The 25,907-nt window shown below is 44.0% G+C and overlaps 1 protein-coding gene across 1 annotated transcript in view; it reads left to right on the top strand.

Annotated features, from left to right (window-relative positions):
• Positions 1–24,885, top strand: part of LOC115122622 (glycine receptor subunit alpha-3-like) — a 111,603-nt gene extending 86,718 nt beyond the window's left edge. Inside the window, exons 4-7 of the mRNA XM_065003332.1 lie at positions 2,989–3,212; positions 6,960–7,042; positions 11,776–11,913; positions 24,785–24,885. Of these exons, the coding sequence (XP_064859404.1) occupies positions 2,989–3,212; positions 6,960–7,042; positions 11,776–11,913; positions 24,785–24,885 (546 nt within the window). The remainder of the gene's footprint in view (positions 1–2,988; positions 3,213–6,959; positions 7,043–11,775; positions 11,914–24,784) is intronic.
• The last annotated feature ends 1,022 nt before the right edge of the window (positions 24,886–25,907 follow it).

Below are 25,907 nucleotides of genomic sequence, written 5' to 3'. Positions count from 1 at the left end.
TACAGTATGTGTACCATAGGACCTCAAGGGGCCCTTATAGACTACAGTATGTTTACCATAGGACCTCAAGGTGCCCATATAGACTACAGTATGTTTATTATAGGACCTCAAGGTGCCCATATAGACTACAGTATGTTTACCATAGGACCTCAAGGAGCCCGTATAGACTACAGTATGTTTATTATAGGACCTCAAGGGGCCCATATAGACTACAGTATGTTTATCATAGTACCTCAAGGGGCCCATATAGACTACAGTATATTTACCATAGGACCTCAAGGTGCCTGTATAGACTACAGTATGTTTACCATAGGACCTCAAGGTGCCCATATAGACTACAGTATATTTACCATAGGACCTCAAGGTGCCCATATAGACTACAGTATGTTTATTATAGGACCTCAAGGGGCCCATATAGACTACAGTATATTTACCATAGGACCTCAAGGTGCGTGTATAGACTACAGTATGTTTATTATAGGACCTCAAGGGGCCCATATAGACTACAGTATGTTTAGTATAGGACCTCAAGGTGCCCATATAGACTACAGTATGTTTATTATAGGACCTCAAGGTGTCCGTATAGACTACAGTATGTTTATCATAGTACCTCAAGGGGCCCATATAGACTACAGTATATTTACCATAGGACCTCAAGGGGCCCATATAGACTACAGTATGTGTACCATAGGACCACAAGGGGCCTGTATAGACTACAGTATGTGTACGATAGGACCTCAAGGGGCCCGTATAGACTACAGTATGTTTATTATAGGACCTCAAGGGGCCCATATAGACTACAGTATGTTTATTATAGGACCTCAAGGTGCCCATATAGACTACAGTATGTTTATTATAGGACCTCAAGGTGTCCGTATAGACTACAGTATGTTTATCATAGTACCTCAAGGGGCCTGTATAGACTACAGTATGTTTACCATAGGACCTCAAGGTGCCCATATAGACTACAGTATGTTTATCATAGTACCTCAAGGGGCCCATATAGACTACAGTATGTGTACCATAGGACCTCAAGGTGCCCGTATAGACTACAGTATGTGTACCATAGTACCTCAAGGTGCCCGTATAGACTACAGTATGTGTACCATAGTACCTCAAGGTGCCCATATAGACTACAGTATGTGTACCATAGTACCTCAAGGTGCCCGTATAGACTACAGTATGTGTACCATAGTACCTCAAGGTGCCCATATAGACTACAGTATGTGTACCATAGGACCTCAAGGTGCCCATATAGACTACAGTATGTGTACCATAGTACCTCAAGGTGCCTGTATAGACTACAGTATGTTAGTGTGTTTCTATAAGAAGGACTAGTGATAGACTGAGTATTGCAGAAAAATGTGGGACGATCACCCGTGCTAGATATTTCCCATATGGGTTGGAGGCCCGGTCCGCCATCACAGATTAGAGAAAAAAATATGTTTTGAGTAAGCAACAAAATCCCACAGCTTTTCGGGAGCACCAGTTTAAGTTCAATGAAAAGTGAACTCCCAATTGTGAGATGTGGTTCCCTGTTCAGTCTGGGTCAGAGAGTGGGAGAGAGCAGGCTCAGTGTCATTATTCATGATCAGCTGCTGAACGAATACACATTGTGGAACTACCGTTAGCAACTGATTTGGGATCGGCTCTCCCTAGCCGAGTCCTAACGCTAACCATTATGAAAACGAACAACTGCACAGGCCCCTGGACCATGAACAAAACAAACACCGTCATGCCTAATCAAACCTATCCCAATTTTCCCAGCTGTTCTTCTCAGTGGTCTGTCTGCCTTTTCAGCTCTGAACGAGCTCAAGTGAATAGATATTGTCATTCCCGTTAAAGTGATGAGTGCTAATGGTAATAGTGCACCATATGTTTGATAGCAGGAGAGCTGCTGTGCTGACGTTGTCTCCGAACAGCAGATGCCTTCAGATGGGATATGCCAGTCCTTTTCTCTGCACTGCACTTTATGTAACATCTACTCTAAATGTTCATGAAAAATCTAACAAAAGCAAATAAAAAATGTCTTGCGTTTTCACCCGGCTGAGGCAGACAAGATACGTAATTACAGCTTGGTATTTGCTTAGCAACACTGGTAAGGAAAAAGGCCATTTATACTGATGTATCCCCTAAAATGAAGTATGATTTCAAATATATATATATATATATCACCTAGTTGGAAGTTAACAAAGGCTGAAACAGATTTTTATTGTTGGAGCATTCATTTAAAAAAATGATACCTGAAGTGCCTTTAGGGCATGTCAATTTTGACAGGACTTTTCCCCCTATGGAACATAGAAAATCTGTGCAGTACTATAGATGAATTCAACTGGACAGGGCATGGGCCGTACACTGCGACATGGACTATGGGGATCGGACGTAGAGATGTAAGGGACATTATTAATAAGCAAATCCCTATAAAGCATCAGCTTCATTAGAAAGCCACGGTGGCGTGTGGCTAAGTGACAGTGACGACAGCACAGGGAACAGGGAAAGGAACTGAAAGAATAGGGGAGTTGATCCCGGGAGCACCAGAGGCATCCGACGCATCCGCGCCCCTGGTCCCCATCATATGGGGACTTCATGGTCCTCTCTGCCTTGGTTCATTGATGTCAGCACTCTGAACATCAGCAGGGACCACCAGGACCTTAGAGGGGAGGATACAGTACTGACTTCGCGTCCCCAAAGTGTCACCACCATATGTGGACTTCGCGCCCCTGTAGGTGCCCCTCTGCCTGGTTCAGTGGTGTCTGCTCCATGAGCATCAGCTGGGACCACGAGGACCCTAAACTCAGATCTCTGGGGAATGTGATGAATGCAGAGGGGCAGGACACAGTACTGTAGCTCAGTGTACCATGTTAAGACCCTGCAGTCAACTGCAAATCACAACCTGTCACTAATTCCCTACTCCTCTCGCTCCCTCTCCCCTCTCCCTCACTCCCTCTCCCACCCTCCCTCTCCCCTCTCCCTCCCTCCATCCACTAGGACTACAGAGTGAACATCTTCCTCCGTCAAAAGTGGAACGACCCCAGGTTAGCGTACACAGAGTACCCTGACGGTTCTCTGGACCTGGACCCCTCTATGTTGGACTCTATCTGGAAACCTGACTTGTTCTTTGCCAACGAGAAAGGGGCCCATTTCCACGAAGTCACCACAGACAACAAGCTGTTAAGAATATTCAAGAACGGCAACGTCCTCTATTCTATACGGTGAGTGTGTACAGTATGGATCCCACTAACACCCTTTTCACATTATAATACCTAACTTAACCAAACTGGGCTCAGATAATTCCATCAACTATGGTGGATTCATTACCAGGCTAGCTCAGTACAGCTTGGTTTGGCTCAGCTCAGTTCGGCTCAGTAGTGTGTAAAACCCTAAAGAGGTGTGGGTCTAAGCATCATCAAATGACCATCTTACAATGATACATCAATCACATAATCAGACTATAGGCCCGTCGAATGGCCAATAACTCACCCCGAGTCTTATCCAAACTCGAAACATTCAATCCACTACACTCTTTAGAAAAAAAGGTGCTATCTAGAATCTAAAAGGGTTCGCCAGCTGTCGCATAGGAGAACCCTTTGAACTATTTTTTGGGGTTCCAGGTAAAACCCTGTTGGTTCCAGGTAGAACCCTATTGGGTTCTATGTAGAACCCTTTCCCCGTAGGGTTCTACGTGGAACCCAAAAGAATGCCACCTGGAACCTGGAATTAAAAAGGGTTCTCCTATGAGGACAGCTGAAGAACTCTTTTGGAACCCTTTTTTCAAAGAGTGTACTGACAAAAATGCTCTGCCACACCCTCAATCAAGATGGGACACTTCTCATCTTCTGTCAATAAACATAAAGCCAGAACGGGGGGTGTCACAATGTTGGGTAAATCTCAAGGTGGAGCGGTGAATTGTTGAAAGCCTTGAGTCGACGGCATCAGTCGGGTTGAGTTATGCAGTTGTGTAGTGGCGGGGCCGTAGAAAAGCTGTGATGGAAGGCTGAGAGGATATAACACGACGGAGCGGAGGGATCCCATCGGCCATGGAGTCAGTCCGCAGCCTGGCGTCTCCGGGGTGGAGGACGTAATTAAAACCGTCAGCCTTCTTTGTTTTGTCTCTATCCTTTTTCTCATTCGTTCATTCCCTCTCCTCCAACTGGATGTCTCTCTCTCTCTCTCTCTCCATCCTTCTCATCTCTCTGCTTCTCTCTTTCTCTATCTCTTTCTCTCTCTCCTCGCCAGGGATTTACAGCACTACTGGTTCAACACTGAGCCAAGTTCACTTGACACTTGACAGGATTTGTCCAGACATGATACATGTGAATGTACACTCTTTGGGCTCCAAAGCAGTTCTTCTGCTGACCCCATAGGAAAGCCTTTTTGGTTCCAGGTAGAACTATTATGGGTTCCATGTTGAACCCTCTGTGTAAAGGGTTCTACATGTAACTCGAAAGGATTCTACTTGGAACCAGAATGGTTCTACCTGGAACCAAAAGGGGTTCTTCTATGGGGACAGCCGAAGAACCCTTTTAGATATCACCTTTTTTTCCTAAGAGTGTAAGACAAAGTTGAATTACTGTTTAATGGATGCCCCGCCTCACTTTTCTCCACACCCCAAGTTTTAAAAAAAATACTACTAATCAGATGTGTTATTTTCTGGCCAATATATGCTGCTCTCTGTTTATAATGCACTTGCGGTCCACACTCTCTAGATGCTTTCCCAAGAGACCAAACCACCTCAGATCACGCGCTCAGGACATGTTCGAGCCTCGGATTGGACAGTGAAACACACAGGCTGGCACCTGCAGGCGACGTGCAGATGTTTAATTTCTCTCGCATGCTGTCATGGCTGAAGCCAGCGCAAATTCCTACTATTTATGTGTCCAGGTTAAACGTGGGACGTCGCTCATTATAAACAAACAGTCGGTTAAATTCATGGTTATTGCATCAGAGAACAGGACATTCATCAGCAAAGACGCATTGCAAGCTGATAGTATTTTTTGGACAATCAAATTGAAGTCAAAATGATTGATGAAATCGAAGTGTGTCAGCTGTATGGTGATTTGCGATTCATATCTTACATTTTACCGGTACTACCAGTAGTAGTTGGCCAACCGATAACACCACGACGGAATGAGTTTGAAGTGACGATGCATGTCGACGTGCATCACCAGTGGCACGCACACACTTCGTGCAGATCAGCAGGTGGGGGGGGGTATTCGTGGCAGCCAGACGAGACAGCCGAAGGAGGAGGCGGTGAGAAGTTACTGGGCTCGCATTTAGTCACGTTTGATCTGTATAGCTTGATGCTTCTAATTGTGCACGTTATAAACAACATCTATTTTTTGAGGATGATGAAAGTTTATACTGTATGGCTGGATTTATGTAGTGTTTTCCACTGCTACATTCATTTGGTAGACCTAACTTGATTGATCCTCTTTCTACAAGGCCTAATCTATGAGAGGCCTAATCATATTTGTATGAATATTTTGTTAACGCCTCAGCTATAGAGATGCACTCAGGTAATGAACTCATTATTATCCATCAACATAATTTGATAATTAAATAATTAAATAAATATTAAATAAATAAATAATTTGATTACAATTATTTACTGTTAATCTTTCTTGAATTTGTTAGGGTATACAATTAAGCAGATTAATGCACTGATAATACATTCATATATAACCTTTTTTTTTCAATCATTTTTGAATATGATAGAATATTGCAACTCGAATGTGAATAATGATCATTCATGTTAATTTGCGTATTAATAATAATAATCTGATAATCAGATTATCAAATAATCAGTCTGAAATTGAATATTTTGCGTATTCTTCATGTCCATATGGACTAGGACAATGTGGTAAAGTACTGTTATTCCTTATCCTCCTAATGATTTTTTTTTTTTTTTAATTGCTCGCTCGCCTCACTTTTCTGGGGGGAAAATCCGTTAAACAGTGAATCAATTTTGTCTGGCCTCAGCAGAAAATCCGCTACCACCTAATGTAATGGGTAGCTACATAAAGGAATTCAAAACACATTCATAATCCATACTTAACCCATACTTAACACATTCATAACCCATACTTAACACATTCATAACCCATACTTAACCCATACTTAACACATTCATAACCCATACTTAACACATTCATAACCCATACTTAACACATTCATAACCCATACTTAACACATTCATAACCCATACTTAACACATTCATAATCCATACTTAACACATGCATAACCCATACTTAACACATTCATAACCCATACTTAACACATTCATAACCCATACTTAACACATTCATGCTTAACACCATGCTTAACACATTCATAACCATAACCCATACTTAACACATTCATAACCCATACTTAACACATTCATAACCCATACTTAACACATTCATAACCCATACTTAACACATTCAGAACCCATACTTAACACATGCATAACCCATACTTAACACATTCATAACCCATACTTAAACCCATACATTCATAATCCATGCTTAACACATTCATAACCCATACTTAACACATTCATAACCCATACTTAACACATTCATAACCCATACTTAACACATTCATAACCCATACTTAACACATTCATAACCCATACTTAACACATTCAGAACCCATACTTAACACATTCAGAACCCATACTTAACACATTCAGAACCCATACTTAACACATTCATAATCCATACTTAACACATTCATAACCCATACTTAACACATTCATAACCCATACTTAACACATTCAGAACCCATACTTAACACATTCAGAACCCATACTTAACACATTCAGAACCCATACTTAACACATTCATAAGGCTCGTGATAGTGGTGATGAATGTGCAAAGTAGGTATGAATGCCTAATGTATAGCCCCTTTCAAGTCAAACGATACCTAGTTGTGATGTATACTCACATGTTTTTATTTTCTATTGTCTGTTTTCCAGATTGACATTAACCCTCTCCTGTCCGATGGACCTGAAGAACTTCCCCATGGACGTGCAGACATGTATCATGCAGCTAGAGAGCTGTGAGTACAGCACTATAATATTACTGTAGTAGTACGGCAGTATTTAGTATATTATCCACTCATTATAGCCCTGTGACTGCAGTATCCGTCGTGGATATGTGGAATAAAATTACAAAAGCCTGTTACGTAAAATGTTCAGATTTAAATTTTTCATCTGACGGGCAGTAGGGAGCTTTTTATAGTTCCAATAAATATTGAGGTCACTGGTAAAATAATCTCATCAGATTTGTGGTGAAGAGAGCGTGGGCATGGGTTTACCTGGGTAGGATAATAATGCCTTGTCATGCCAGTGTGGGTGGTATGTCCTCTTGTGACCACACAGATGCACAAATGTAGGCTCTCGCTTATACACACACACACACACACACACACACACACACACACACACACACACACACCGCTGACCTAATACTCTAGGCTCTCTTCCTGCCTGGACTGTCTTTATGGCCCTGTGGAATGGACTCATTCTGGCCAGTAGACCAGTAGTTATTGGTTATGAAGGCTGTTAGTGGAGGGTTATTAACATATATTTAGATATGCAAAAGTCACTTCTAATAAGGGAGGACATGTATGAGCCTATCAAGTGCCAGCTGAATATGTGCATATAAGGAGCATAATTATTGGAACATTTTACGGGGTAATCTTCAGATTGTCCTTGAGTAAAACATCAATATCTAGCCGCGTATATAGATATTAAAATTCATATACACTTCTTTCGCGTATTATTACTACATAATCTTAACCATAGTTTTGACCCGTAGCACTTGTCCATTTCCTGAATCCATTTAAGTGAATTTCAAGTCCCAATCACTCCATCCATCAAGATGAGCCGCTTCATGATGAGCCGCTTTGTGAGTGGGGTTCCTACACAGCAGAAATCAATCCCTGTGGACCATCAATCGCTATGCGTTCCCCATCTCCCTACAGCACACTCCCCTATTAGCTTTTATCCACCTGGAGTAAAGGAAGTGCTCCGTTACCTTGTTAAATATGTGTGGACTTGAGGAGACACAGCACTGGATGTGTCCACTGTCCACTAAAAGATGTAGCAAATTGGCAAATACTTGCATTTGCACAGGGGCCCGAGTGTGTCGCAAAATAATTCATGCCGATTGCTGCTGTGTCGCAGCCGCAGAGGCTTTTAGCCGGGACATCTCTTGTCTCTGTGTCAGAGAGTTTGTAGTACTCCCCTCCCCTTGCTCTCTCGCTCTCTCGAGTCAAAACATGACTGTGATAACGCCAGTCACAAGATAACACTTTACTCCCACAGAGCTAGCAGAAGTGGACACACTGTACCCACAAAACTAAAGCCTGCTCCGCTCAGCCAGCCTCTGAACGGCTTGGATCAGATAGGCCAAGCACGTTAACCCACAGAAGATCATGTAGAAACACTCCAATCAGCAGGAATTGGGAGTCAATGACTTGAGGAATATATTGAAGGAATACAGAGGGAGCACATATGATATAATATAAATGATGTATTAACAGTCTGTATGATGTGCTATAACTTGGTCTGAACTTGAATTGACTCTGAATTGACTCTTATTTTTAATAAGCAAGGTAGTGTGTTGAGGAAAGCGTATAATTTGACTTGGGTATAGGCAGAGGTTAGCAGATATGGCCAGATGTGGGAGACACTGCAGTGAGTGGGAAGTGAATCAATGTCCGGTAGCGAGTAGGAAACCCTCCTCTATGTCTCCCTTCATTACCTACAAATTAAATATGTTCAGAGGGGCAGCAGAGGGTGGATTAATTTATATTAATAGTAATGGCCATGCTAAATCCCCCCCCCCCCCCCCTCGGTCTCCTCTAACTCTATCTCCTCCCCGTCCTCCCTCTCCTCCTCCTCTCACCCTTTCCTCTCACCCTTTCCTCCCCCCTCTACACCTCTCTAACATGTGGAAGGAAGTACAAAATGGACACAGAGATGCTATAATTACATGGTGCTCCATCATTAATTGTTTTATACTTTTTTACACACCCTGTCCTTTCCAGTGCAGTTGCGGCCCGGGGGGATAGTTAACATGGCGCTGTACTGTTTAATGCTTGGGGAGATCATTTGTCTTCATTTGTATGGCCTCGCGTTATTTCATTATTTTATGTACCACAGTTGGCGAGGCCCTTCTGGCTGGTTTTAGCCATTTGAAATGTGAGTTCAAAGTTAAAAGGGAATGATGTTGATGGGTCGATGCCCGGTGTCTGGAATGGAGGGAAATAGATAGGCATGGGTTATTTTATGTAATTTATGAAATCTTATCAATTATAATGAATGGTTATGATGGTCGGTCTGTTGGGATACTGTGGCATCATTTAGAATGTATGTATGGCCGGTATTTATCCTAATAATGTCATAATTTATTGGATTTAAATGGTGCTTTTCCAGATGCTCCAAGTGCTTTACATAGGGGGAAACTCACCTCATCCACCACCTAAGACGTCAACTGGCATTCGAAAATCAGCCATTAGTGCGAGCCAATAGGAATGTAGGAGCAGAGGAAGTTCTGAGTCATGTTGTGACTACAGTACATTGACTCATACTGCGGAGGCTGCTTTGACTAATTTCATCTCCCAATATTAACCGAAATGTCTGTACTGCCTAGTCCCTGGGCTGGTGAACTGCATCGTGGGATACTTTGGGTTAAAGATAAATAGCCTACATGCAAGGTTGAGATATATTCAAGATGCTTCTATATCCAGGTGCAGATATTTCATATAATTTCTCTTGATTATTTAACTCTTGTCGGTATCTTTCAGTGTCCTTACGTTCAAAGATATATATTTTCCTACTGGAGACTGGATAGCTTTTTCGGCTTGCACAATAGGGCATAGCTGTTAGAATGCCCGTTCCCTATAGCTGGCTGATGGACACTATAGGAGATGGTAATGATTCAAATGAAAATAGGTCATTAGCATGACTAGTACTCAGTTAACTGGGACCTTATTCCGAGGAATAAACTAATGGATTCATTTTTTTCCCCATTTCAAGGTCCCAGTTTTACATGCCGTTCCTGAGATATTATCGTAAAGTCAACATGGCTTTAGAATCAGACCTGTTTTGTTCATCTGATCACATTAGAATACTTTCCATCCCTCTTCCTTTCACGTCAATCACTCCATTATCTGTAAGGCCTCAGTCACACATTCCATCCCTCCTCCTTTCACGTCAGTCACTCTATTATCTGTAAGGCCTCAGTCATACATTCCATCCCTCCTCCTTCCACGTCACTCACTCTATTATCTGTAAGGCCTCAGTCATACACTCCATCCCTCCTCCTTTCACGTCAGTCACTCCATTATCTGTAAGGCCTCAGTCATACATTCCATCCCTCCTCCTTTCACGTCAATCACTCCATTATCTGTAAGGCATCAGTCACACATTCCATCCCTCCTCCTTTCACGTCAATCACTCCATTATCTGTTAGGCCTCAGTCATACATTCCATCCCTCCTCCTTTCACGTCAGTCACTCCATTATCTGTCAGGCCTCAGTCACACATTCCATCCCTCCTCCTTTCTCATCAGTCACTCCATTATCTGTAAGGCCTCAGTCATACATTCCACCCTGGGAAATGTTTGCCTGAATTACCCATTTTTTAATGGATAAACCATTATAATCCAAGGTTGTTGTGGATTGGTATACTAAATAGTGGGTTGGTATACTAAATAGTGGGTTGGTATACTAAATAGTGGGTTGGTATACTAAATAGTGGATTGGCATACTAAATAGTGGGTTGGTATACTAAATAGTGGGTTGGTATACTAAATAGTGGGTTGGTATACTAAATAGTGGATTGGCATACTAAATAGTGGGTTGGTATACTAAATAGTGGATTGGCATACTAAATAGTGGGTTGGTATACTAAATAGTGGGTTGGTATACTAAATAGTGGGTTGGTATACTAAATAGTGGGTTGGTATACTAAATAGTGGATTGGTATACTAAATAGTGGATTAGTATACTAAATAGTGGATTGGTATACTAAATAGTGGGTTGGTATACTAAATAGTGGATTGGTATACTAAATAGTGGGTTGCTATACTAAATATTGGATTGGTATACTAAATAGTGGGTTGGTATACTAAATAGTGGGTTGGTATACTAAATAGTGGGTTGGTATACTAAATAGTGGATTGGTATACTAAATAGTGGATTGGTTTACTAAATAGTGGATTGGTTTACTAAATAGTGGGTTGGTATACTAAATAGTGGATTGGTATACTAAATAGTGGATTGGTTTACTAAATAGTGGGTTGGTATACTAAATAGTGGGTTGGTATACTAAATAGTGGGTTGGTATACTAAATAGTGGATTGGCATACTAAATAGTGGGTTGGTATACTAAATAGTGGGTTGGTATACTAAATAGTGGATTGGTATACTAAATAGTGGGTTGGCCCATGCAGTCTGCCCGTGCTTATTCCTTTAGCATGACATTAACAACATTGACTCCTGGTTGATCTATTGAAATGAACAACTTATCCTTGATTCAGTGTAATCTATAGCATTGATATTTCATGTATGATACAGCATATAACACATAAGGTATCCATGATATTTTGATTTTCCCATACTTCTGGTCTAGGTGGAGATATGAAATGTATAAATCATCAATTGAATATGTATTTATAAAGACTTTTTTACGTCTGCTGTTGACACACAGTACTTTTACTGTACAGTAACCCAGGCCTAGGCTATATTGTCTGATTGCAAGTCCCGCCTCTCTTCTTTTCCAGTTGGCTACACAATGAACGACCTGATCTTTGAGTGGCAGGAGAATGGACCAGTCCAGGTAGCTGATGGGTTGACCCTCCCACAGTTCATAATGAAGGATGAGACGGATCTGAGATACTGCACCAAGCACTATAACACAGGTAAGATACAATGGGAGTGTTTGAGGTCGAGTCCATTGCAGTCGGACTGTGCAGAAACACAAAAAATAATCTTCCATCCCAAATGAAGCTACTATTATGAGTTGAAGTTTAGTGAATATGCACAGAGCCATCCTCAGGCTGTTCCACACAGTTAGAGTTGAAAGATGGGACCTTTATTGTGAAATCGAATTATGTTTTTGTATGGCATCATCAACACCAACGCTAAGAATGACAGTGGGACAAGCGTCTTCACGCTTCTGCTTTGGAAAACAGAATGCACAAACAAGGTAATGGGGTGATGGTGTTAATCTTCGTGGTATATAGCTTGACTACATCATTGAAAGAATGAACAATTCATGAATTTACATTTATGAATGTACATTTACATCTACATTTGAAAACTAGAACAATTCATATTGCTCATCCTAAATGGCTTTGAGCCGAAACAGTAAGGCCTTTTTTTAAACTCAATTCAAGATGGTTTCAACATTCACAGGCTGCATATGCTATATGGCTCACAACATTCTCGACATCAGCAGAGCTCTATTACCATTTCTTACAACCAGCAATGTCAGAGAACACGGTTCCAATTCGGGAATTCAACCTTGGTCTTCTTTGGCTGTGTTTAGACAGGCAGCCCAATTCGGATAATTTTTCCACTAATTGGTCTTTTGACCAATCAAATCAGATGTGCTCACGTCAGATCTTTTTTAGAACTGATCTGATTGGTCAAAATAACAATTAGTGGGAAAAAGATCAGAACTGGGCTGCCTGTCTAATGCAACTATAGAATTGTTGTCAGCCAGCCAGTGAAGTAGCCCAATGAAGTGTGAGGCTCCAGTCTACCACAGCACTAGCTAGAGTGAGGGTGTGTCCCAAATGGCGCGCATATTCCCTATTTAGTGCACTACTTTTGACCAGGCCCTATTTCAGATGCAGCCTCAGTGTGGCCTTATTCAGCCAGTGATGTAAAGTGCACCGTGAGGTAGGAGGCATTGCAGGCTGAATAATGTAGTTTCTTCTACCTGCATCTTTCATGGGCCTGTCATGTCCTCATTGCCAACGCTAAGTCAGCCTTAGCACGCCCGCTTCCTCACTCCTGGCTAATCAGGAGTATGTTGTGCTTCAATTAACGAGAGGGAGAAAAGGAAACGAAGATGTATTTTTAGATGACTGAGAGAGCAGCAGAGAGAATGGAAGAGGCTTGGATGGATGGGTGGGTGGATGGAGGCAGGGAGAGAGGAGGGGTGAGAGAGAAGTGGGGACAGAGAGAGGGGGGAACAGAGAGAAGTGGGGGACAGAGAGAGGGGGAACAGAGAGAAGTGGGGGACAGAGAGAGAGGGGGACAGAGAGAAGTGGGGGACAGAGAGAAGGGGGAGTACAGAGAGAGAGGGGGACAGAGAGAAGGGGAGTACAGAGAGAGAGAGGGGGTGCAGAGAGAGGGGGGGAAGAGAGAAGGGGGAGTACAGAGAGAGAGGGGGGGACAGATGTAGGAGAAGGAATATTATCTGATAATTAAAAAAGCTTGTTTTTCCTCCTTTCACTACGTTAATTATATATAACAAGCTCCTTAGTGCATGTCTAGGCTTCCATGGTTGCCATGTCAACAGTGTTTAGAGTGAGGCTGAAACAGTCCCCTATCAATAAGAGGTGTTTTGGCTGCTGACTACTTGAAAAGAGATTCTGTTTTAATACCAGTATTAAAACAGAATCATAATTTGCTTTGGCTATTATGGTCAATTCAACTTACAAAAAGATTAAAAGCATAAATTAATACATTTTGGTTATACAGTAGCTATGGAATTGTTATTCCACTTGCTATTCACTCCAAGGTAATGGTTTAATGTGCAGCCTTGGTGAACTGGTATACCAGCAAACAGTCGCTAAACTAAAGCCCTCCTGAGAAATGTCAGGACCTCATTTTAAGTTCTTAGAAATGCTTAATCATTTGGTTTTGTTATATGCACGAAAAGTGTAGGAAAAAAAGTGGAAAAAGTGGAAAAGTGTAGGCTTATTCTATGAATGGAGAAGGCCAGAACATGCCTCTACCCAGGCTGCTATTTTTAGAAGCTGTCAGCTCTCTGTCCTGTCTCACATAAGGAGGAGACGAGAGAGAGGGGGAGTGGGAGAGAAGTCAGGCAGGAAATAAGGAGACGAGAGAGAGAGAGCGAGAGAGAGAGGGGGGGGTAGATAAGTCAGGCAGGTAATAAGGAGACGAGAGAGAGAGAGGGGGGTAGATAAGTCAGGCAGGAAATAAGGAGACGAGAGAGAGAGAGATGGGGGGGGGGAGAGAAGTCAGGCAGGAAAGAAGGAGATGAGAGAGCGAGAGAGAGGGGGTAGATAAGTCAGGCAGGAAATAAGGAGACGAGAGAGAGAGAGAGAGAGAGAGAGAGAGGGGAGAGAAGTCAGGCAGGAAAGAAGGAGACAAGAGAGAGGGGGAGAAGTCAGGCAGGAAAGAAGGAGACGAGAGAGAGAGGGGGGTAGATAAGTCAGGCAGGAAAGAAGGAGACGAGAGAGAGGTGGGGGGTAGAGAAGTCAGGCAGGAAAAAAGGAGACGAGAGAGAGGGGGGAGAGAAGTCAGGCAGGAAAGAAGGAGACTAGAGAGAGAGAGAGAGAGAGAGAGAGAGAGAGAGAAGAGGGGAAGAGAGAAGTCAAGCAGGAAAGAAGGAGACTAGAGAGGGGGAGAAGTCAGGCAGGAAAGAAGGAGACTAGAGAGAGAGAGAGGGGGATAGAGAAGTCAAGCAGGAAAGAAGGAGAGCACTCTGTGCTGGAGGAGATGGTAGCACTCCAGAATTTATCTGTTTGTTTTCAAGACATGATCTGGAGGAATAAAAAGTGGGAGAGTTGTGTGTACCTATAGGTCGAGGGCAAGTCAAGGATCACCAACATTCACTCACTTGCCAGGCGGCGCACAGTGAGTTACTGAGAGAGCGAGAGGGGTAGAGAGGTAGAGAGAGAGACGGGTAGAGAGAGGTAGAGAGAGAGAGAGAGGGGTAGAGAGGTAGAGAGAGAGGTAGAGATGGGGGTAGAGAGGTAGAGAGAGGGGGTAGAGAGGTAGAGAGAGGGGGGTAGAGAGGTAGAGAGAGAGGTAGAGGTTAGAGAGAGAGGTAGATGTACAGAGAGAGAGAAGTAGAGGTACAGAGAGAGAGGTAGAGGTTAGAGAGAGAGGTAGAGGTTAGAGAGAGAGAAGTAGATGTACAGAGAGAGAGGGAGGTTAGAGAGGTAGAGAGAGGGGTAGGTAGAGAGGTAGGAGGTAGAGAGGTAGAGAGGGGGTAGAGAGGTAGAGAGAGATGTAGAGAGGGGGGTAGAGAGGTAGAGAGAGATGTAGAGAGGGGGTAGAGAGGTAGAGAGAGGGGGAGAGGTAGAAAGAGAGGTAGAGAGGGGGGGGTAGAGAGGTAGAGAGGGGGTAGAGAGAGAGGTAGAGAGAGGTAGAGAGAGGTTAGAGAGAGAGGTCGAGGTAGAGAGAGAGGGAGGGGAGGTAGAGAGAGGAGTAGAGAGAGATGGTAGAGAGGTAGAGAGGGGGGTAGAGAGGTAGAGAGAGAGGTAGAGGTTAGAGAGAGAGGTAGAGAGAGAGAGGTAGAGAGAGAGAGGTAGAGAGAGAGAGAGGTAGAGAGAGAGTTAGAGAGAGAGGTAGAGGTACAGAGAGAGAGGTACAGAGAGAGAGGTACAGAGAGAGAGGTAGAGAGAGAGAGGTAGAGAGAGAGAGAGGTAGAGAGAGAGAGGTAGAGAGGGGTAGAGTGGTAGAGAGAGGTAGAGAGAGAGAGGTAGAGAGAGAGAGTTACTTCACTGGACTCTATGTAAACTGGAAACCATATATCCTGAGGCTGAATTTATAGTAGCTGGGAATTTTATAAAAAGCTAATTTGAGTATAAGGCTACCTAAATTCTACCAACACATTGACTGTAGCACTTGCGCTGGCAATACACTTGGCCACTGCTACTCTAACGTCCTCGATCCATATAAGGCCCTCCTCCACCCTCCCTTCGGCAAATCCGTCCACGACTCCATCTTGCTCCTACCGTCCTGTAGGCAGAAACTCAAACAGGATGTTCCCGTGACAAGAACCATTCAACTCTGGTCTGACCACGCTTCAAAATTGTTTTGATCACGCGGACTGGGAAATGTTCCGGGAAGCCTCAGAGAATAACATCCATTTATACACTGACTCGGTGAGGGAGTTTATAAGGAAGTACATTGGAGATGTTGTACCCACTGTGACTATTAAAACCTACCCTAACCAGAAATCGTGGATAGATGGCGGCATTCGCGCAAAACTGAAAGCACGAACCTCCGCATTCATGCATGGAAAGATGTTGGGTAATATGGCTGAATATAAACAATGTAGTTATACCCTCTGCAAGGCAATCAAACAAGCAAAATGTCGGTATAGGAACAAAGTGGAGTCGCAATTCAACGGCTCAGACACGAGGGTCTACAGGCAATTACCGACTACAAAAAGAAAACCAGCCAAGTCACGGACATCGACGTCTTGCTTCCAGACAAGCTAAACACCTTCTTTGCCTGCTTTGAGGATAATACAGCGCCACCGACGCGGCCCACTACCAAGGACTGCGAGCCCCCCCTCTCGTTCTCCATGGCCGACGTGAGTAAAACATTTAAACGTGTTAACCCTCACAAGGCTGCTGGCCCAGACGGCATCCCTAGCCACTTCCTCAGAGCATGCGCAGACCAGCTAGCTATTCAATCGCTCCCTATCCCAGTCTGCTGTCCTCACATGCTTCAAGATGGCCACCATTGTTCCTGTACCAAAGAAGGCAAAGATAACTGAACTAAATGACTATCGCCCCGTAGCACTCACTTCTGTCATCATGACGTGCTTTGAGAGACTAGTCATATCGCCTAAACCTTACCTGTCACCCTAGACCCACTTCAGTTTGCATACCGCCCCAACAGGTCCACAGACGATGCAATCGCCATCACACTGCACACATCACACTGCACACTGCACACTGCCCTATCCGATCTGGACAAGAGGAATACCTATGTAAGAATGCTGTTCATTGACTACAGCTCAGCATTCAACACCATAGTACCCTCCAAGCTCATCATTAAGCTTGAGGCCCTGGGTCTCAACCCCTGTGCAATTGGGCCCTGGACTGTCTGACAGGCCGCCCCCAGGTGGTGAAGGTAGGAAATATCTCCTCTACGCTGATCCTCAACACTGGGGCCCCACAAGGGTGAGTGCTCAGCCCCGTCTTGTACTCTCTGTTCACCCATGATTGCGTGGCCATGCACACCTCCAACTCGATCATCAAGTGTGTAGACGACACAACAGTAGTGGGCTTGTTACCAACAACATTACTCATCTCATATACTGTATTTTATAGCGTCTATTGCATCTTGCCTATGCTGCTCTGCCATTGCTCATCCATATATTTATATGTACATATTCTTATTCCATCCCTTTACATTTGTGTGTATAAGGTAGTTGTTGTGTAATTGTTAGATTACTTGTTCGATATTACTGCACTGTCGGAACTAGAAAAACAAGCTTTTCACTACACTCGCATTAACATCTGCTAACCATGTGTATGTGATCAATAAAATGTGGTTTGATTTGAGTCTTCTGGGTATGACGTTACAAGCTTGGCACTCCTGTATTTGGGGAGTTTCTCCCATTCTTCTCTGCAGATCCTCTAAAGCTATTTTCAGGTCTCCCCAGAGATGGTAGATCGGGTTCTGTCCGGCATCTGGCTGGGCCACTCAAGGACATTCAGAGACACCTGTGTTGTCTTGGCTGTGTGCTTAGGGTCGTTGTCCTGTTGGAAGGTTGAACCTTAGCCCCAGTCTGAAGTCGTGAGTGCTCTGGAGCAGGTTTTCAGCAAGCATCTTTCTGTACTTTGCTCCGTTCATCTTTGCCTCAATTCTGACTAGTCTTCCTGTCCCTGCAGCTGAAAAACATCCCCACAGCATGATGCTGACACCACCGTGCTCTACTTTAGGGATGGTGTCAGGTTTTCTCCAGACGCAATGCTTAGCATTCAGGCTAAAGAGTTCAGTCTTGGTTTTATCAGACCAGAGAATCTTGTTTCTCATAGTCTGAAAGTCTTTAGGTGCTTTTTCGCAAACTCCAAGCGACCTGTCATGTGCCTTTTACTGAGGAGTTGCTTCCGTCTGGCCACTCTACCATAAAGGCCTGATTGGTGGAGTGCTGCAGAGATGGTTGTCCTTCTGGAAAGTTCTCCCAGCTCCACAGAGGAACTCTAGAGCTCGGTCAGAGTGACCGTTGGGTTCTTGGTCACCTCCCTGACCAAGGCCCTTCTCCCCCGATTGCTCAGTTTGGCCAGCTCGAGGAAGAGTCTTGGTGGTTCCAAACTTCTTCCATTTAAGAATGATGGAGGTCACTGTTGTCGTGTCTTTGGCTAAGCCGGATTAAGTGATATGACATGCTATTCTATAAAATCATTTATCTGTAATTAATATTACCTGATTAAGCTAATCAGGTGAATGTAATTAACTAGAAAGTCGGGGCACCACGAAATAATGTTTATAGAGCTGTTATTTTCCGAATAAACTCTTAAAGACCTAGTAATCTTTTACATCAATAGCAGTCAATATTTAATCGTCACCTTGTTTAGTCTCATCTGAAAGTTGTAAATCTTCATAAACCCTGGCTAGCAAGTTGAATCAGCAATACAAAATTTGCTTTAATTATTTATTCACTAAATACCTAAATAATCACACAGAATGGATCATACATTGATTACAAATTATGTCATAAAGAAAACGTCCCTGGTGGACGGAACAGATACGACGGCTGGTTACACAAAGAGAGGGGGTTGGGAGAAGCTATGCTATCGTAAATACAGAATCTTATGAATTCTAAATAACCGCCCATTTGAAAAAGGAGAATGCAATAAATATTTACTCTGAGCTGCGCTTCGGTAGATTGGTTGTCGATGGAATGCCGGTTTGTCCTTTATGGATCTCTGGTCCTCTGAAGAATGTCTAGGGGTGAACTGGAGCGCAGTAGAATGGCTGCTCTGTCCGCCCTCTCCTAGCCCACGTTTAGTGACTGTTGCTAACTAAATGGCTAGGAGGTATCACTTCTGGAGTGAATAAGAGTTCAAAGTTCATACCAAGTTGGCATACTTTTAAGCTCATGCTATATTCTGGCTGGTATATTCGAAATGCATCCTTCCGGGCTGTAGCTCGTCACCTTCACATTGAAATTCAATGCTAATTTCGTTAGATTCTTGCTGAGGTTGGCTCAGTTCTGTAGGTGGTCTTTGTCCTTTCAACATGGGGACCTCAAGTCCACAAGGGCTTTATATAGGAGGGGAGAGAAGGGTGTGTTTCATAGTTTATAACCAATGTCTGTTCACATGGGCAGGGCCACTGCATAGTTCACACATGAAAACCCAATTCTCTCATTTGGAAGCTAAAATTACATTTAATCTTTTCACAAATAGTTTCATATTTAAACATTTACATTTTACAACAATTCCATGTGAATCTGATAACTATAATGTGTAGACTTTCCAAGATACAGTTTATGTCATCCTATCATTAGTAATAATGTCTCAGGTGACATCTGATCTGTCATCATATTCTGTAAGTACCAACGCATATTTTCAGCTGGTTGGATTACCGAAATGTGGTTCCTTTCCCCACACCTTTGATGTTCCCAGACTCTCTATGTTTAACAAAGGCTTTCCAAGAGTCCTTCTGTAGAGTCAAGAGAGAGGAAAGGGAGAAAGGTATTTATTTTGGGGGGTCATAAACATCACCCACAGGCCAATGTCATGACACTGTGTTCTTGGGGACCTTCAATGCTGCAGACATTTTTTGGTACCCTTCCCCAGATCTGTGTCTCGACAAGTCTTGTTTTGGAGCTCTTGGGACAATTCCTTCGACCTCATGGCTTGGTTTTTGCGCTGACATGTACTGTCAATTGTGGGACCTTTATATAGACAGGTGTGTGCCTTTCCAAATCATGTCCAATCAATTGAATTTACCACAGGTGGACTCCAATCACGTTGTAGAAACATCTCACAGATGATAATGGAATCAGGATGCACCTGAGATCAATTTCAAGTCTCATAGCAAAGGGGCTGAATACTTATGTAAGTAAGGTATTTCTGTTTTTTTTTGTAATACATTTTGAAAAAAATGAATAAACTATTTTTGCTTTGTCATTATGGGGTATTGTGTGTAGATTGCTGCAGAAATTGTTTTATTTAATCAGTTTTAGAATAAGGCTGTAACGTAACAAAATGTGAAAAAAGTCAAGGGGTCTGAATACGAATTCACTGTTGTTACTAAGAGAGAGAGGGAGAGCGATACCAGGTCAGAACAGTCCCAGCCTTATTGACTGAATTTCATTGACAGGAGGCCCCAGGTATGTCGTGCTGAGGTCCCATGGGGCAACCAACCGTCTGTCAAAGATATACCAGTGGGTGCCCCTCCACAACCCTCTTCGCTATAGTTGAACCAGGGCTTGCAAAACACCTATTGATTGGACCAGTTGATGGCGATGCACAGAGCACTGCATAACTGATTTAAGGAAAATACCGCATACCAGACAACTGATGTTCAGGTTGGGTTTAGAATGGAGGAAATGTGTTGTTTAGGAGAAGGACTATGTTAAATAACATTATCTTGAGTGTTAGATCAAACTAAATGCACTTAGATATGTCTGGTACAGTGACAGTAGTGACCTTGGCAAAAACATACACCACCTACCTCAAGGCCAGGCTTCACAAAAGGGTTGGACACACTCCCATAGGGTGCCATGGCCCCTAGCCAGTCTGCATTGCTGTGGAACTCTATTTGTAAGATTTGAACGCTTCAGTCCATCCAGCTCCAGCTGAGCTGAGTGCCATTCCAACTGATTGACCGTTCCTCCGTCTTCTTTGCGCACCTGGTCTACATTGTGGTGATTCATCTACCAGGTGTTGGATCCTTTGGTTAGTCTCCTTCCCTTGTCAAGTTCCTCGTAAAAGAGGATTTCATCCACAAGGGATTAACCATTTTCCTGGTTAAATAATGGTTAAGATAGGTGGAGTTAAATCTCTCGCTCTCTCTCTCTCTTACACATCAACATATAATGCGTATACAGTAAGCTGATCCGACTTCTCGCGATATAATGCTTGTGTCACATCGTACAGCCTGAAACAGTCAGCCAGCGATCCTGTTGCTGCAGGATTATTTTGCTGTGACAATCCTGGTCAAATTAAGATCCAACATCTGTATCTGGAGTAGCATGGGCCCTGAGCTCCCTATGAACCCTGGGTAAAACTCACTGAAGGTGGCGAATAAGAAATTGAAGAGACAGATGTAAAGCAGGTATTTTGAAGAGCCTGCAGGGATTGATGGCCTGTGGTTGTTCATCTAGTTGGATGTACTGATTTATAAGTGGCTCTGATCTGAATAAATGTATAGGTTAGATATGAGGGTGTTTTTACATTATTTTCCTCTATGGTTGCAAACGCAGCATACAAAAAGGATTAAACTGTCATTCAATCTAAGAGAATGTTCTCCTCTTTAACGGTATAACGGAGGTTGTGTGTCATCCTGTGATGACGAATCGCGACAACCAATGTCACAAATGTATTCATATTAGGTTTGTTTTGCTTGTGGGTTTTTTTTTCCTTCTCTGCTATGGGAGTGGAGCGCTTGGACCCTGCCATCCCTCCCCCGGCGTCTGTTAATGTTGTAAATTATATCCAGGGCAGAGTCATCTCCCTCTGTCTCATGATCTTTTTAAAAGGATATCTGGCAAGTAAATAGACGTAACGGATGGGAGTGGGGGGTGATTTCCTAGATCTCTGCTGAGGCCCTGGAATGCAGTCAGTGATGATTTCCTACTGTTCTACGAGGTTTTAGATTACTAGAACTGATATTCCCATCCATGTTGACATTCTGTGATGAGTGATACTTCTGTTTCTATGGAGCTCAACTCATATTGTCGGTTGAACACCGTCTGCTGCAGATGATTGATCATCGGCAGTGGAAATGTGTCAGTCTAGTCAACAGAGACAAATATTTAGATTTTTACCGAGCGAGAGGAGGGGGTGCCGAGGTAGTGCTGCAGAAGCCGTGTGTGGTGGTTGTGTTTTGATGCCAAGCATTGGAGCCCTGCCATGTTTGTTTGGTTACACTGTGAATGGCTGTAAACAGTTGTGGGCAGTATACACTGAGTGTTCAAAGTGTGAGGAACACCTGCTCTTTCAGACTGACCAGGTGAATCCAGGTGAAAACTAGGATCCCTTATTTGACGTCACTTGTCAAATCCACTTCAATCAGTGTAGATGAAGGGGAGACATTAATTGTGTATGTTTATTTTTTTATTAAACCTTTATTTGGACAGGGAAGACATTGACACCTAGGTCTCGTTTCCAAATGTGCCCTGTGTGAGATATTTACAGTACCAGTCAAAAGTGTAGACCCACCTACTCATACTATTTTCTACATTGTAGGGGGTAAAAAAATATCATAATTGGTCGCCTCCTGTGGATTTGTTTGTTATCTATTGCCAGCAAAATATCCAGGTATTATTTTTCTATAAATGGACTAAAAGAAAAGCTTTGACTATAATTTATCTGATTATTCAGCAAGTTTCCCTTATCAGCATCCAAAACAATATAATTGTGAATAGGCTGAGAAGTTATTTCAAAGAGATAGCCCACTTAAATAAAAGGTTGAATAAATGCATCAATTATGGCTTTTTTTCCATAATGAGGCCAGAGAATTCATTTGTTGTGGCAGAGAGGAGGAAGTCTTCAGGGATTTGACAGTTTTCCAGAATTTTCCTAGGTTCCCATTACAATCTGAAAGAGCAGTTACACAATAATCAGAATTTCTGATTTTCATGTGTGCCATTCAGAGGATGAATGGGCAAGACAATAGATATGGTAGTAGGTGCCCGGCGCGCAGGTTTGAGTGTGTCAAGAACTGCAACGCTGCTGGGTTTTTCACGCAAAAACAATTCCCGTGTGTATCAAGAATGGTCCACCACCCAAAGGACATCCAGGCAACTTGACACAACTGTGGGGCGCATTGGAGTTACCACGGGCCTGCGTCCCTGTGGAACGCTTTCAACACCTTGTGGAGTCCATACCCCATGAATTGAGGCTGTTCTGAGGGCAAAAGGGAGTGCAGGGTGGGTGCTCACCTCAATATTAGGAAGGTGTTCCTAATGTTTTATACACTCAGTGTATTTGTTTATTTACACAGAATATGTACAGTTAAGTTCACTGTACATAATTCAACTCCACAGCTGTTTCTGAAGCCGTGGTGCTCAACTTACATCCACAGACATGAAAGTCATTCAATATCAAAGTCCAATCATCCAAAGGGTCTCTCCAGACATACCCTCTCAGTCTGTCATTCTGTGACCCTCAATGTGGTCGAGGCTTGTCTTTCTGCTTGATTGAGATCCATACTGTGTGTGTGTGTGTGTGTGTGTGTGTGTGTGTGTGTGTGTGTGTGTGTGTGTGTGTGTGTGTGTGTGTGTGTGTGTGTGTGTGTGTGTGTGTGTGTGTGTGTGTGTGCTCTTTCTGATTTATTGTCATTGATTTAGTGTCCAGGTGGTGTGCAGCATTTTATCCCACAGGAGATCAATAATTCACAATTCACTGGGTCACTCTGGAGAGATGGACACTCTGTCAATCAGCTCAGAGGAGCTGGCATGGCTGGGGTCACACACTCACACACACAGACACGCATGGACAGAGGCACACACAGGCACATACACACATGATAGGGTCGAGCGCACTGCAGTCAACGTTTGAGCGCTCACACACACACACGCACACACTGATTTGATTTGGACCATTGATCTGTGATGGCCTTGTCTGCCATTCTCATGACCTCATTTACTGTAATTGTACAGTTACTGAAAGAGCTTCTGAAGTGCTGTGGATCTGATTGATGGAAAGATTAGACACATTCATGCATTATCCTTAATGAGAGACGATGGAGATGAATAACATTGGCTATAGGTCATTTCACTCTCTGTGAAGTTAACTTCCATATTAGCTTCACTCGCCTAGTTAAACTGACTTGCCTAGTTAAATAAAGGTTAAATAAATAAAAATTCACTCCGTTAACCTATGGCAAACATGTGTTCTCAGAGCACCAGAATGCAGACCATCTTTATATTCTTCTTCAACACAAGTTCTTCTGTTTGCCTGAACCACTCTCCCAAGCCAACCAGAGAGACGTTGTTTCCCGACAGCTTCTATTTAAACTCCAAGGCCAACTTCCTCCATTCTTTCCAGTCTTGAAGGATGCTGACTGAGGCAACAGCTGTGCTCTGTCTGGCTCTGGTGAATGCCAGTGTGACATGTGTTTATGAAAAGGGAGACAGAGAGGAGAAAATGTACTCTACTGATGGATTCAATGCTCCGTGCTTATAGACCACTCTCCATAGGCTAGCATAGCATACCAGTCAGCCTTGTCAATCAAACTGACTGGCCACAGGGTCTCCACGCTGGTGTCACAGGGTCATTGACCCACGCAATTCGAGAGTAGGCATCAAAACCGGCCAAGCCAAGCCATTCAGGATGCAGAATCAGCAGCACTTCCTGTATATTATTTGGTTTCTTCCTGTGTGTCCTGTTTATGTGTGTGTGTGTCACGTCCTGACCTTAGAGAGCCATTTTATTTCTCTATTTGGTCAGGGTGTGATTTGGGTGGGCATTCTATGTTTTCTATTTCTTTGTTTTTGACCGAGTGTGGTTCCCAATCAGAGGCAGCTGTCTATCGTTGTCTCTGACTGGGAATCATACTTAGGCAGCCTTTTCCCCACCTAATGTTGTGGGTAATTATTTATTTTCTGTGAGTGTTTGTGTGCGCCACAGTTGCGTCACGTTCGGTTTCTGTTTACCTGTTTTTTTTGTGAAGGTTTCACTTTTAAAGATGTGGAATTACATGCCTCCACGGCCCAGTGTATCCGGTGCCTGCTTCACGCACCAGGCTTCCAGTGCATCTCCCCAGTCCGGTGAGACCTGTTCCGGTTCCACGTGCAAAGCCTCTAGTGATGATCCATGGCACGAAGCCTCCAGTGATAATCCATGGCCCGGAGCCTCCAGTGATAATCCATGGCACGAAGCCTCCAGTGATGATCCATGGCTCGGAGCCTGCAGTGAAAATCCAGGGCTCGGAGCCTCCAGCGACGGTCCCAAGTCTGGAGCCTGCAGCGACTGTCCACACTCCGGAGCCTGCAGCGACGGTCCCCAGTCCGGATCCTCCAGCGACGGTCCACACTCCGGAGCCTGCAGCGACGATCCGCAGTCCAGAGCCTCCAGCGACGGTCCCCAGTCCGGAGCCTGCAGCGACTGTCCACACTCCGGAGCCTGCAGCGACGGTCCCCAGTCCGGATCCTCCAGCGACGGTCCACACTCCGGATCCTCCAGCGACGGTCCACACTCCGGAGCCTGCAGCGACGGTCCACACTCCGGAGCCTGCAGCGACGGTCCCCAGTCCGGATCCTCCAGCGACGGTCCACACTCCGGATCCTCCAGCGACGGTCCACACTCCGGATCCTCCAGCGACGGTCCACACTCCGGAGCCTGCAGCGACGGTCCCCAGTCCGGATCCTCCAGCGACGGTCCACACTCCGGAGCCTGCAGCGACGGTCCGCAGTCCGGAGCCTCCAGCAGCGGTCTGCAGTCCGGAGCCTCCAGCGGGGGTTCCCAATCCAGAGCCTCCGGCGATGATCCACGGTCCGGATCCTCTGGCGACGATCCATGGTCCGGTTCCACGGAGGCGGAGGGATCAGCGTGCGGAGCGGAGGCTACGTCCCGAGCTGGAGCCGCCACCTAGGATAGATGCCCACCTGGACCCTCCCTTATAGAGTCAGGTTTTGCGCACCTTTGGGGGGAGGTACTGTCACACCCTGACCTTAGAGAGCCATTTTATTTCTCTATTTTAATTCTGTGTTTTCCTGGGACCCAAGCTTAAGAAAATATGCAACTATATGTAAATATCGGTACATTTCATTGCCATTATGCCTAAAAAAAATGCA

Source organism: Oncorhynchus nerka, linkage group LG18, assembly GCF_034236695.1.
Source record: "Oncorhynchus nerka isolate Pitt River linkage group LG18, Oner_Uvic_2.0, whole genome shotgun sequence".
NCBI lineage: Eukaryota > Metazoa > Chordata > Actinopteri > Salmoniformes > Salmonidae > Oncorhynchus > Oncorhynchus nerka.
Note: the sequence above shows the minus strand (reverse complement) of the source record. Positions and strands in the feature narration are given on the sequence as shown.